Source organism: Ipomoea triloba, chromosome 11, assembly GCF_003576645.1.
Source record: "Ipomoea triloba cultivar NCNSP0323 chromosome 11, ASM357664v1".
In the NCBI taxonomy this organism is placed as follows: domain Eukaryota; kingdom Viridiplantae; phylum Streptophyta; class Magnoliopsida; order Solanales; family Convolvulaceae; genus Ipomoea; species Ipomoea triloba.
In genome coordinates, this window is record NC_044926.1 from 20,977,478 (window position 1) to 20,990,944 (window position 13,467).

At 34.4% G+C, this 13,467-nt stretch overlaps 1 protein-coding gene and 1 pseudogene across 1 annotated transcript; both read left to right on the forward strand.

Annotated features, from left to right (window-relative positions):
- Positions 1-1,020: 1,020 nt before the first annotated feature.
- On the forward strand, positions 1,021-5,958 carry LOC115997621 (11-beta-hydroxysteroid dehydrogenase 1B-like). Its single transcript, XM_031237210.1, has 6 exons — positions 1,021-1,209; positions 3,362-3,554; positions 3,691-3,776; positions 4,278-4,409; positions 4,494-4,658; positions 5,439-5,958. Exons 1-6 carry the CDS (start codon positions 1,021-1,023, stop codon positions 5,730-5,732), a joined length of 1,059 nt encoding a protein of 352 aa, XP_031093070.1. The 3' UTR covers positions 5,733-5,958.
- A 6,109-nt stretch (positions 5,959-12,067) lies between these two features.
- On the forward strand, positions 12,068-13,031 carry LOC115996076 (annotated as a pseudogene).
- Positions 13,032-13,467: the final 436 nt, after the last annotated feature.

The window sequence follows — 13,467 nt, forward strand, 5'->3', positions numbered from 1 at the left end:
CTAGGACCAATTAAGGATATTCTGAAAAAAGAAAGTAGAAGTAAAAAAAACACCACTAAATCTAGAACAAAAATATACTCCGCAATTAAAACAAAAGCCTTTCTCTGCTGCTCAACTTCGGCTTCCACCGCCGGCCTCCGGCCGGAGCTCTAATGGAGCTTTGAGCCGGCGGTTTTGGTCACCTTCCATGTTTGCTCTCGCTCTTCTTCTGCCCCGACCACCGTCGCAGTTCCGTCCGCCTCCGACCACCGCCACAGATCTTCTTCTTCCGTTTTCTCTCCCTTTGAATAAAATAATAGTATGTAGGTATTGGGGTTTGTGTTGGTAGTCTTGAACTCCCAACCCTACTTTGACTTTACCCACTTTTTTTTTTCTCTATTATTGTGTTTTCCTCTCGTTAGTTTCATGAGCATTTTTCCTCTCGTTACTTTCACAAGCTTTTCATTTTCGTTAGCATAAATCGTTTAGTTTGGTTTCGACAAGTGTTGATCTTATCCTGGGCAAGCAAAAAAGAATGATGACAAAGACCCAGATCTTTGAAGAAGCTTTAAGCTCCCTGAAGGAACATAGCTTCATAGTTATGAAACAGTCTGCGATTCAAGTTTTCTATAACATAGTTAGAAAAGTTGTTTCTATGTCTGACTGGAATGATTTACCATTTCATTGATAATTGATGTAAACGTTTTATGTTATGAATTAATGGAATAGCTACTTTTATTTAAAAAAAAAAAATATACTCCGCAATTAACTCATACAAATATGTTTAAAGAAAACAAACAAAAAACTTCTAAATATGTTCTACCCCATATCAATATTCCGTACTCCACCGCTTCGTCTTAGATACGTGTCGGGCATATCACATCCTACGCCGCCAGCAACACATCCTAGGCGGCCTCCTCATATGTATGCATGCCCACGTACCCATCTGTCTTACATGCTCTCTCTCTCTATATATATAATATAATACCGCTCTTATTCTAAGCTTTATGGTTAGTAGAAGTGTAAAAGATCAGAGATACGATGATGTTGGAGCTAATTCACAAGTTTCTAAACCTGGTAGCTCCGCCCTTCACCTTCTTCAGCCTGCTGTTTTTGTGGCCCCCGTTTGAAGTGTATAAGTTCTTCATCTCAATCTTGGGCTCCGTTTTCGCCGAGGATGTCGCCGGCAAGGTCGTCATCATCACCGGCGCTTCCTCCGGCATCGGTGAGGTGCGTGCGGACGCCATTCTTGCTAAGCTATTTAATTTCTTACTAATTCTACGATACTTACTGTAGTTAATTATAATTAAAGGTGATGGAGTATATAATTATAATTATTTTAGGTTAGTTAACAAAGTAAATAGAACAAATAAATTTGTTTTCCTATACTAAACATTCATAAACTTGTATAACTTTTTTATTTTAGTATACATATTATTGAAATGGACTTTACAGCTCATAAAGGGTATTTTAAGCTATTAGCCTATTTTAGTAACACACTAACCAGAACTTATAGCTTCTTAGTAATTTAAAATAAACTATAAACTCCTAAATAAGCCCGACTAAATAGAACCATGCCTCTATTTGAAAAGGTAATGGAATGAACAGGTAATTATATTGAAAAGTTAGTTCGTTGAAAGTCAAAAATTAATTATAGAAAATTAAAAAGTTCGTTGAAAGTTGAAAATTAATTATAGAAAATTAAAAGCTTAAAAACTATAAGCTAAAAATTGAAAATTAAGAGCACCATTTATTTATTTATTTATTTATTTTTTTTGGAAACAATTCTAGGGATTGTCTTAAATGCAAAATAATTCATAACTACACAAGTTTCTTCATAAATAAATAATTAGTGTCTATAAAAATAAATAAACAATTTAAAATTAAATAAGATTACAAACAATAAAATTGTTTTTATAATAAATTATAAATAAATTATTAATACAAATGTATAAAACAAACCTTGCAAATAAAAATAAACATAATAAAATATGAAATATAATTAATTAGATACAATGATTTAAATAGAAAACACATTATTATAAATCACACATTTCTTATATTAATATGATATTTAAAAATAATTATTATTTTTGTTAGATCAATTTTAAGTTTCTTTTTAAAGTTATTTGAATATATTAACACATACATAATAATAGAAACTTCTAAATATGACTTAGATGATTCATAAAAATATAAACTATATATCTTTAATTTTTTCTTTTGCACAACTTAATCACATTTTATATAAAAATAATTTAATCAAAGTTAAATAATTTTTACAATTTATAACTCATTATAAAGAAGTTATAAAGATTTGCTATAAGTATTAAATTACTCAATTATAAATAGATTTTAAAATTATACAATTAAAATAATCAATAAACATCACAAAAGTAATGTTACCCAACAACCCTTCAAAACTTTTCTCTCCAATCTTTTCCATTAAAGGTGTGTAATATACATACACACGTATGGTGCGGGGAAGGGTTTCCGTGCAGTTATACAGTTGACATACTTTAAGCATTAAAATGACGCATCTTAAGTACACAAACTACGCAACTTAAGCATACAAACAAAGCACTTTAATAGCACAAATTGCGCGCGCCTAAAGCTTTAGTCTGACGCACCTTAAGTACACAAACTACGCACCTTAAGAACACACCTTAGGTTTCAACAACTCACGCACCTTAAGAAAAAAAAACAACGCATCTTAAGAAGGAAAATCACGTACCTTAAGTTTCAACACTCACGCACCTTAAGCATACAAAACCACGCACTTTAAGAAGGAAAATAATATACCTAAAGCAACCGTGCAACTGCACAATCGCACCTGAGAAGGTCAACCGCACATGAACTCATATATATATATATATATGTCAAGACTTTGTGGTCTAGTGGCACTTGATTGCATTCTCATATAAAAGGTAGTGAGTTCTAGTCTCAAATGAGACGATATTGACTTTTCATGTTTCAGTTACGAGCATATATATTGGTTAATTGAATAGTGTTATTAATACCCCAAATGAGTATTCATTTTAGCATTATAAGGGAAGGGAACTTGGTTTTCTTTTTACATAGAAAAGAGCTTGATTTTAATTTTACACAAGAAAAAAAATAGATTAAATTCACTTTTATGGAATCTAAAATGAGTGATGTCCATATTCTGTTTGGAGTTCTGCTATAGCATTTTTCTTTTATAAGCACATTATACTTTCCAGAGTGGCACATCACCCCATCACACTTCTAATTCTTTTATTGCTCGAACCACTAAAATGAAGGGAGAAATTGAGAAACTTTTCATTAAATTTAACTATCTAGCATTTTATTTAGACAGTACTATATCAATTCATGCCGTTTCGAATTCTAATTCCCCCCCTAGCATCTAGCATATGAGTATGCTAAACGAGGAGCGCGCTTAGTTCTAGCTGCAAGGAGAAAGGTAAGTCTACAAGAAGTAGCGAACAGGGCGGTTGAGCTGGGATCTCCAGACGCTATAGCCATTCAGGCAGATGTCTCCAATCTAGACGACTGTAGAAGAATAGTTGATCAGACCATAAGTCGCTTTGGCTGCCGTGAGTCTTGCTAATTCTTGTAATTGTTTTACTGCTTTCACATTCTTATTCTAACCTGTAGTTGACATGTTAGAATTAATGGATGCATTCTCACTCATTTTTTTGGTTATCACTTTGGCATGTGGTTTATCTGTAGTGGATCATCTGGTTAATAATGCTGGGATGGCAACATTTTCATTGTTTGAAGATGTTGAGGATGTCACTTCTCTCCGCTCTGTTATGGTGAGTGATAATCATTGGAAGAAAATTTTACTATAGATCAATTGTTGGACGTGGGGTGAAGGCCAATTCCAGCACCAGGTGGCCAAGGAAGGGAGCACCAGGTGGCCAAGGGAGGGATTGTTGGGCGGAGGCCTGAAAGGTCGAGTCCAACACTCATTTTCTAAAAAATGTAGCAGTATAGGGAAATAAAATTGTATTTTCGTTATGAGCTATAGTTTTTTGTCGTAGTGGTAAGCACCTGATCATTACAACAAACTGTGCAGTTAAGGCTAGCGTGCTGAGGGAATTGTTGGGCAGAGGTCTGAAGGGCCAAGTTCAATATCGTTGCATCTCGAAAATATAAGAAAATAAAATTACACCTTCGTTATAAGGTATAACGTTAGAAGTTCATAAAATTCTATTCAAGAAGCATTACATATTATGTAATCTACAGCAAATACTATTTTACAGATAACAATTAGCTAGGAATTGAAGAGCTCTATGATTGATTTCGTGTTTCAGGATATCAACTTCTGGGGCTCGGTTTATATGACTCACTTAGCTGCTCCTCATCTCAGAAGGAATAATGGAAGAATCGTCGTGATTTCTTCATCAGCTGGATGGTTGTCTTCTCCTAGAATGAGCCTTTACAATGTAAGCATTAATCATTTGTTCACTTCACATGGTGATGAAATTCATAAGTAGGGTACAATATAATGCCCCACTCTATCATTGCAGGCAAGTAAAGCAGCAATGTCTCAGTTTTTCGAAACGTTAAGGATTGAACTCGGGCCAGACATCAAAATAACTTTGGTAACCCCTGGATTCATAGAGTCAGAACTTACTCAAGGAAAGCACTTGAATAAGGCAGGCAGACAAGAAGTTAGTACTGATATGAGAGATGTAAGTTTTTCATCTTTGTATACCTAGTCTGATCCGATCCGTTTTTTCGTCTTTGTATACCTAGTCCTCCGCCTAACAATTTCTTTCCACCCCGCACTTGTTGCAAGGCCTTAACTACATTTGTCAGCTTTAACAACACAAATTTTATTCACTCGATCTTGCTGGACTCGAGGCCTTAACGGCACTTGCTAGTCTTAATTGCACTTTCAGTTTTAACTGCACAATTTTTACTCACTCTTGCATGATTTAATTGCACAGCTTATCACTATGCAAAAAACTATAGTTCGTAGTGAAGACACAATTTTATTTCTTTATATCGTCACATTTTAGAGAAAAGATACTGGACTTAGTCCTTCAAATTCGACCCAACAATTTCTTCCCATTTCTTCTCGTCCCGCACATAGGAGGCTTTAACTGGACTTGTCAGTCTTAACAACACAATTTTTATTCACTCTTGCAAGGACTTGAGGCCTTAACTACACTTGTTAGCTTTAATTGCACAATTTTTACTCGCTCTTACTTGTTAGGATTAAATGTTTATTATTAGTCAAAAATTAAAATTATAGCTCGTAGCGAGGACACAACTTTATTTCTTTATACCACTATATTTTCGAGAGACAGAATGCTACACTTGGTCTTTCAGGTGTCCATATCCAATAATCTCTTGAGCACCTAGTGCTGGACTTGGCCCTTCATTGGTATCTGCCCAACACATAAGTTTAAGTTTTAGGTTAAATAGTTGCTCTGCTCTTTTAGTTCATTTTATTGCAAAATATGCAGGTACAAGTGAACATTATCCCAGTAGGGAAGGTGGACGCGTGCGCGAAGGCGATCGTGAACAGCGCTTGTCGGGGGGAGAGGTACCTGACAGAGCCGGCGTGGTTCAAGGTGACACGGTGGTGGAAGGAGTTCTTCCCGGAGGTGGTGGAGTATACAAACCTGCTGCTATACATGAGCTCTCCAGGAAGTCCACCCCAAGAAGCGCTGGGGAAGAAGATATTAGACTCTACTGGTTGCCAGAAAATCATCTACCCAGAGACAATAATCAACGACCAGGGACCAAAGACCAACTAGTATGCTACCTAGATATATGGCATGGTATAACAAGTGTGTGATCGATCGAGGAATTGTTAGTTTGTTGAATTTCTAATGTAATAATATTAGGTGTGGCGTGTTCGTGCTTGTTGCGTGCATTGTGAATATCTGAATAAGAAAGCATAGCTTTTGATCTGTGACATTTTGGATGCCACTCCTTAATGTATGGTAGTAATTTTTTTTTTTTTTTGAGAATTAATATATGGTAGTAATTAATGTGCTATTGTCGAGTTGTTGTCTATGCATCTTCTCCGTCTGTAGATGTAAAAGGCCAGTTTCGCAAACGCCAAAATTGTTCTCTTTGTTTTTATTTTTCGAAAATTTAAAGATATGATTGATTGATTCAATTAGGAGTTTGTCTTCAAGATTCTTTTAATGTATTTTTTTTTTCCAAAAAACTTTCTATCTGTTAAACTAAAATCAATATGTATAAGTCACGAAAGTAAGTATTTAAGTGTAAAAAAAATTAACCCAAAATCAACGTGTTTAAATAATAAATGTATAAATTTTCTCACACTTAGACAAACTAGGTTTAAAAGAAGTTAGACCTAATCTAAAGAAGAAAAGGGTTTTGCTTGAGTTGGTCTCATATAAGAATTAAGAGTTTGATTCACACTAGACAAACTAGGTTTAAAAGAAGTTAGACCTAGTCTAAAGAAGAAAAGGGTTTTTCTTGAGTTGGTCTCATATAAGAATTACGAGTATGATTCTGCCAATACGAGTGAAACGGATTTGATTAGACCTATTGTACGGACTACAGATATTAGATGCATATAAATACATTGATTTATCCCATCACCACCATCACCATCATAATTAATAAAATAATAGTTCCACTTTCGTGGACGTAGGCATATTGCCGAACTCTCTCTCTCTCTCTCTCCATATATATATATATATAATATAGGGATGTACTCCCATGCGAACTGCTGCCCAGGTAAGAAATGAGAACGCTTCACAACCATCCACGTGGCCAGATCAACGAATCAGATGTAATTTTAAAAAAATGACGAGGTGGCATTTTCGTAAATATCTAGAACTTTGGTGCACCTAGTTTCACTTAAAAGTGCACATAGTTTCACTTACAAGTGCACCTATTTTCACTTACAAGTGCAAGTAATTTACTTTGTTAATATTCATACACCTATTTTCGCAAATACTTTCACTTACAAATGCAAGTAATTTACCTTGTTAATATTCATGCACCTAGGTGCATCTAGTTATAACATTATGTCCACCTAGTTATAACATTAGGTGCACTTAGTATTGATACTCAGTGTACAATTCACTTGCACCTTTAATACATTTTACTTGTATCTACAATACATTTTACTTGCACTTGTGCAAATAATTTACTTTGTTAACATTCATGCACCTGGATGCAACCAATCTGCACATAGTAGACCTGGCAATTATCGACACGACCGTTAACACGACACGAAACCGGACACGAAAATAACGGGTTAGTGTTAAGCCTTAACATGTCCCGGATCGTTAACGGGTTGACCCGTTAAGAACCCGTTATGTTTTCGTGTCTTAACAGGTCAACCCGTTAAACCTATTAAGAACCCGTTTAACCCGTTAATATTATCGTGTTAACCCGTTTACACGAACCCGTTTACACAGACACGTTTAGAACCCGCTAAGAACCATTGTCTTTACAAAATATATCATGAACATGATTAAAAATAAATTTACTACATTAGGCCAAGATCATATACCAATTATTGATGTTCGACAATATAAAATTTGAATGTTTATTGTGTTCAATTTTATTCTAAAAACTAGTATGAACTTCTTTAATTATGATTTTTGGATGTCATTTTATAATTTTATGAATGTTATAAATTGAATATTTTTTTAGTTTGTTTGATGGATTGGATTTTATGTTTTATTTCTTTTTTTTATTTTATATAATTTAAACTTTAAATTTTAGTTTATAATATATCAATAGATTTAGCGGGTTTAAACGGGTTTCGTGTCATATCGTGTCAACACGATCCGAAACCCGTTAACAGAACGTGTCTATCGTGTCAACCCGTTTAACCCGTTAACAAATCGTGTTCGTGTACATGTTACAATTTTGAACCCGTTAATCTTAACGTGTCGTGTTCGTGTTTAGCTTTATCGTGTTCGTGTCGCTATCATGTCGACCCGTTAACGAACCCGTATACACGAATTGCCAGGTCTAGCACCTAGTTATAACATTAAGTGCACCTAGTTATAATATTAGGTGCATTTAGTATTGATGCTCCGTGTACAATTTACTTGCACTTGTAATACATTTTACTTGCACGTGTGCACCTATTTTCACTTACAAATGCAAGTAATTTATCTTGTTAACATTTATGCACCTGGGTGCACCTAGGTGCATCTAGTTATAACATTACGTGCACCTAGTTATAACGTTAGGTGCAACTACATTCCGGACACGTGGCGCGCTGTGATTCGTCTGCATTTCTCTCCTGGGAGGCCAGTATGCATTTGAACGCGATCCTATATATACTAGTTATATACGTGCATTGCGCGAATGAGTTAATGCCCAATGTTTATATTTAAATAATTATTTGAAAGTATATCAATGCAAGATTATATAGGAGAAGTTTATACATGTGTAATTGAATGTCGAATTTTTTTATTTAAATATCTAACTCAAAGTATATGAATCCAGAGAATTCATTATAATTATTACTAAAATAAATGTTTGCAACCTTGTAAAATCGATAGTCTAAATATTTGGTCTAAAAATGATAGTCTAAATAAATACTACTTTTAATTTGAATTTTTCTAAGTGTTCTTAATTCTCTTTTGAGTAACATTATCATTTTCTTCATCTTTCCTTTTTGTTCTCTTCCTTTTTGTTGGTAGTGTGTTATTTGCAATTCGGATATTGTTAGTATGTAGCATAGATGACAACGTCATGCAATGAGATTATGATATAGGTGCTATAGACTTTCCTTTAGGTGTTCTGCTTGGGGTTCATTTGGTTCATCCATTATTGTTGAATGAGTTATTGGTGCTAAAAAAATCCCTAATTTAAGAAAAAAGATTAAATTAATTAATAAAAATTTAAAAATTTAAAATATTATGTATTCTAAAGATATTAAAAGGTAGTTTCTCGCTTCAATTTGCTGGGTAATGAGTTATTTGAATACTTTCATTGTCAACAAATCCCCCAAGTAGTTAATATGATTGGTTTCAAACTATTCTTTTTTTATTTTTTTCATGGTATTAAAGAAATACATATGTATCATTTTTTGGTGTAACTACTAATTTATTTAATTCAATAAGAGTAAAATAGAGCGATTCCACTTCAATTTGTTGGGTTATTTGAGTACTCTCTTTGTCAACCAATCCCCAAGTAGTTAATATAATTAGCTTCAAATTATTTAAAAAAAAATTTCATATATAGTATTAATAAAATACTTGGTAAATAAATGTATAACATTATTTTGTACTATAACTTTGATATTTAATTACAAGATATTGTAAAAATAAGATAATGGACAATGTAATGAATATTAATTGATAAATTTGAATGTAAAGAATCTTTGCATGAGAGAAAATAAAGACAATATAACTAATGAAATTATTTCTCTTATTTAATTTAATTTTTTGATAATGAATATTTTTTTCAAATAAAGGTATTGTAGACACATAATTCTAAATTAAAGAAATACATATGTATCATTTTTTGTTGTAGCTACTAATTTATTTAATTTAATAAGAGTAAAATAGAGAGAAAATTAATTATGTCAAATTTGATTGAGATGAGATTCGAACCTAAGACCTTTCTTATAGAAATTAATGGGTAAGTTAAAAGTTAACGAAATATTAACGGAGAAGAAAATATTTAACGGAAAACTTAACGGATAATCATAAAAGTAAGGTTAAATTAGGTAATCTCTATTAATAATATTAATCTGAATTATCTGAACTATCTATTTGATTAAATAATTCATCTGAACCATCCATTTGATTAAATAATTTGACCGCCATTTTTTCTACCCATTTTAGGCCTAACTCTCTTTGGCTCTTATTAGTAGAGTTGATCTTGCCTGCGTCAAGATGGATCTGATCACCGAGAACACCAACCAAACAGGAACTTATGTCCTCGAGAATCAGTGGTCCATCAAGGAACTTCAATTGTTGATCAATCATTTAAGTGATAAGCTTGAAGAGGCATTGAGGAATGATGCCAACAAAGGGGAAAAGAGGATGTGTAAAGATCAAAGACAAGGCCAAAGAGATAGAAGAGACAAAGACGATCATGATAGCCGAGGAGGTGATGGTAGAAAAAGATATGAGAGGAACATCTCTAGAGAGAACTTCTTAGCTGTACCAGCTCCACCATCTTCCTCCACACCGAGGCATGATAAATCTCAAAGCCGACGTCACAAAAGAGGTAGACCAGTAATGAGCAAAACCGCTGATGGCATAAAAGTTGAATATATTCCTTATGAAGAAGGAAGTGGTAAGAAATTTGAAGGCTACAACATCCCTCTCTTTTTGAAGAAGAAGTCTAACAGAGGACAGAATAGACTACCAATTTTCACAAAATGAACGAATTTATGCAAAGAAGAAAGAAGAAGAAAAAATCCTCAAAATTCAAAGAGATGGTAAAAAACTGTTCGAGGAAATGAAGGCAATAATAGAATCAGCAGAGAACGTATCCAAACATGAAAATGACATTTTGAAGATACAAGCCATCAATTAGATAATGGGTGCAACAGGTCAAAGTTTTTATGATGGAATGACAGCACCCGAGTTAATATGTTGGTGGAAGACAATGATCATTGAAGGAAAGAACCTTGGTAAAGCTACACAGAACTACCTCTTACTTCGTCTAAGAAGCAAATATGCTGACATGATCGAGGACAAGGATGTGGTCGAAGCAAGAAGGATCATAAACAATATGATTGACCAAGGTGATGCTGATGAAAGAGAGAGACAAGAGCGAGCGAAGAAATGATCTTCGAAGACTAAGTCAAGGCCAAAGCGAAGATATGATCTTCAATTTTATCTTTTGCTTTATCTTTTATGTAATGATGCTCATATGATAAATAAAAGACATATTTTGGGGTTTTTGCGTGAGTTTTTTATTTTCTAGTGATTTTACTCCTCGAAATAGTTAATTTGTTAAACTCTAGGCTATGATAATAAAAATCCAATTTGAAATTTTGAATAGAAGTAGCCTTATGGTTTGAGTATAGGTGTTGGCATCATCAAAAAGGGGGAAATTGTTAGGAATCCCGAGTCTTTGATTTTGATGATACCAGAGCACCCGTGGAGACCCCCAATTTTTCATTATCTTGATTGTGTATTATCAGAAAGTGGAATACATAGTAGGACTCATGGTGTCTAGTTCATAACCAAACACGAGCCATATTCATGGACGAAAACTTAGAAGGCTGAAGACCGAATACTTGTTGATGAAGACCAAGAAATCATGAATGCCGAATACTGGAAGGGCCAATCTCTTGAAGGTCGAATGATCAAGCTAGTTCATTCGAGGAAATGATGAGAGTGATAAAGTCAATCATTCTTGAGAGCAATTAAGGCATGGGTCGTTATTGACTCATAAGGACAAGTCTAAGCACATTCTCTAGAAGTTTGTCTTGTCCATAACCTTAATATTGTGGATGATCATTGACAAACAAGTCCTAGAAAGCAATCCCAATGAGGATTAAATGCTATGTCCTTTAGTGTAAGACAAAAGACAAATGTCTAAACACAAAAGTAAATAAAAGTACTGATGACATCCACATGGCTCAAATATATTATCGGACTGTTCAGTATACAAGAATTCATTACCGTTGGAGTGTTCCGTATATTATCGAACATAACTATTTTGGTTCTGGAAAATTGAACCAACTGCTACCCCTAGTTTAAATTACGCACACAAAATGTGACTCTTACTCCATAAAATATCTAACTTAGAAATCTTTAACATTGATTCAAAAGTCATCTTTATATTTTTTAAAACTCTTTCGAAGCCAATGAATTATCACACTTTTAATTAAGAAAAATAGGGGGAAACAAACTAAGTTCTATAAATTAATATGTTTTAATTTAGAAATGATATTAATACAAACAATAAATATAAGATCCTTGGTTTGGTAGGTGTTAATTGTTTACAACAGTTAATACAATAAGTAAAGATATTTTGAATAAAAGTGACATAAATACAAACAATAAATATAAGATTTTGGGTTTGGTGGATGTTAAATTGCATATAAATACCCTCATCACCCTGTATGCATGGATACGTAAAAGCAAAACATTGTCTAATATATATATATATCTACTCCCAAATGGAAAACCAAAAACATTTGCTCAAGTTCTTGATCTATGGGAAAACTGGAATGATTGGGGGCATGTTGGGAAAGTTGTGTGAGGAACAAGGCATCCTGTTCGAGTACGGGAAAGCCCGTTTGGAGGACCGGTCTTAGTTGCTGTCGGACATCATCGGAGTCAACCCGACCCATGTCTTCAACGCCGCCGGGGCGACCGGCACGCCCAATGCGGACTGGTGCGAGTTCAATAAACCCGAGACAATTCGGTCCAACGTTATCGGGGCCTTGAATTTGGCCGACGTTTGCCAGGAGAAGGGTATCCTGTTGCTGCACTTTGGCAGTGCTTGTATCTATGATTATGACTCGGAGCACCCGATGGGTTCGGGTATCGGGTTTACCGAGCAGGACAAATCCAACTATGATGGCTCCTTCTACTCTAAAACCAAGGGCATGGTAAGATTTCCTGTTTTATTTATTTTTTGAGTGACGAGAGAATCAGATAGTTACTGTCGGCTCCTACATTTGCAGGTGGAATATTTTGGTTGGAGGATACAACAACATATGCATCCTTAGGGTTAAAATGCTGCTGGTCTCCGACCTCAACCATCCTCGTAACTTCATAAAGAAGATCATAGGATACGAGAAAGTGGTGAACATTCCAAACATCATGGCCGTGCTGGACGAGTTACTGCCAATGGCAATTGAGATGGCCAAAAGGAACTGCAAAGGGATATGGAATTTCACCAACCCAGGGGTCATATCCCACAATGAGGTTCTGGAATTGTATAAGAAGGACATAGATCCTGGATTAATTTGGACTAAGTTTACCTTGGAAGAACAGAGGAAAGTTCTTGCTGTTGGTCGTTGTAACATTGAGCTTGATTCCTCTAAGCTGAAGCGTGAGTTTCCTGAGCTGTTAGGAGTCAAGGAATCGGTGATCAAGTATGTTTTTGAGCCTAACAGCAAAAAGTTTGATCCTTGAACAAAAGTCCACCAATCTCCCAGTTCTAAAGTTAATGTTGTAGCATTATATATATATATATATATATATATATATATATATATATATATGTCAAATAATTGTGTCGTGTGTTAATGTTTGGCAGTACGTGTTGTGTCAGTACTACCTGTGTTATTAAGTACTCAAATGGTTCCAATTATGCTTTTCTTTTGCTTACAACTTTTGAGAATCTTATGGAGTTAATAATAAATTTGAATCTTCTACGTGTGCGGACCGGTTACTTATAGTTTTTTTTTTTTTAAAGAGTGACATGGAGATTTGAATGAACTTGGTTCTGATACCAAATTGAGGTATGTGCTCCATCTCAACTAAAATTTTAAGCTGATAGTTGGATACACATTTATGTTTATATATTATATGCTCAACACAATCGACATCATCTGGCGCATGCATACTT

Bases quoted from the DNA above. Each gene is read 5' to 3' on its own strand.
- LOC115997621 (XM_031237210.1), top strand. From the start codon at position 1,021: ATGATGTTGGAGCTAATTCACAAGTTTCTAAACCTGGTAGCTCCGCCC. The intron at 3,555-3,690 runs GTGAGTCTTGCT...GTTTATCTGTAG, and splicing joins CATAAGTCGCTTTGGCTGCC to TGGATCATCTGGTTAATAAT. The intron at 3,777-4,277 runs GTGAGTGATAAT...TTCGTGTTTCAG, and splicing joins CTTCTCTCCGCTCTGTTATG to GATATCAACTTCTGGGGCTC.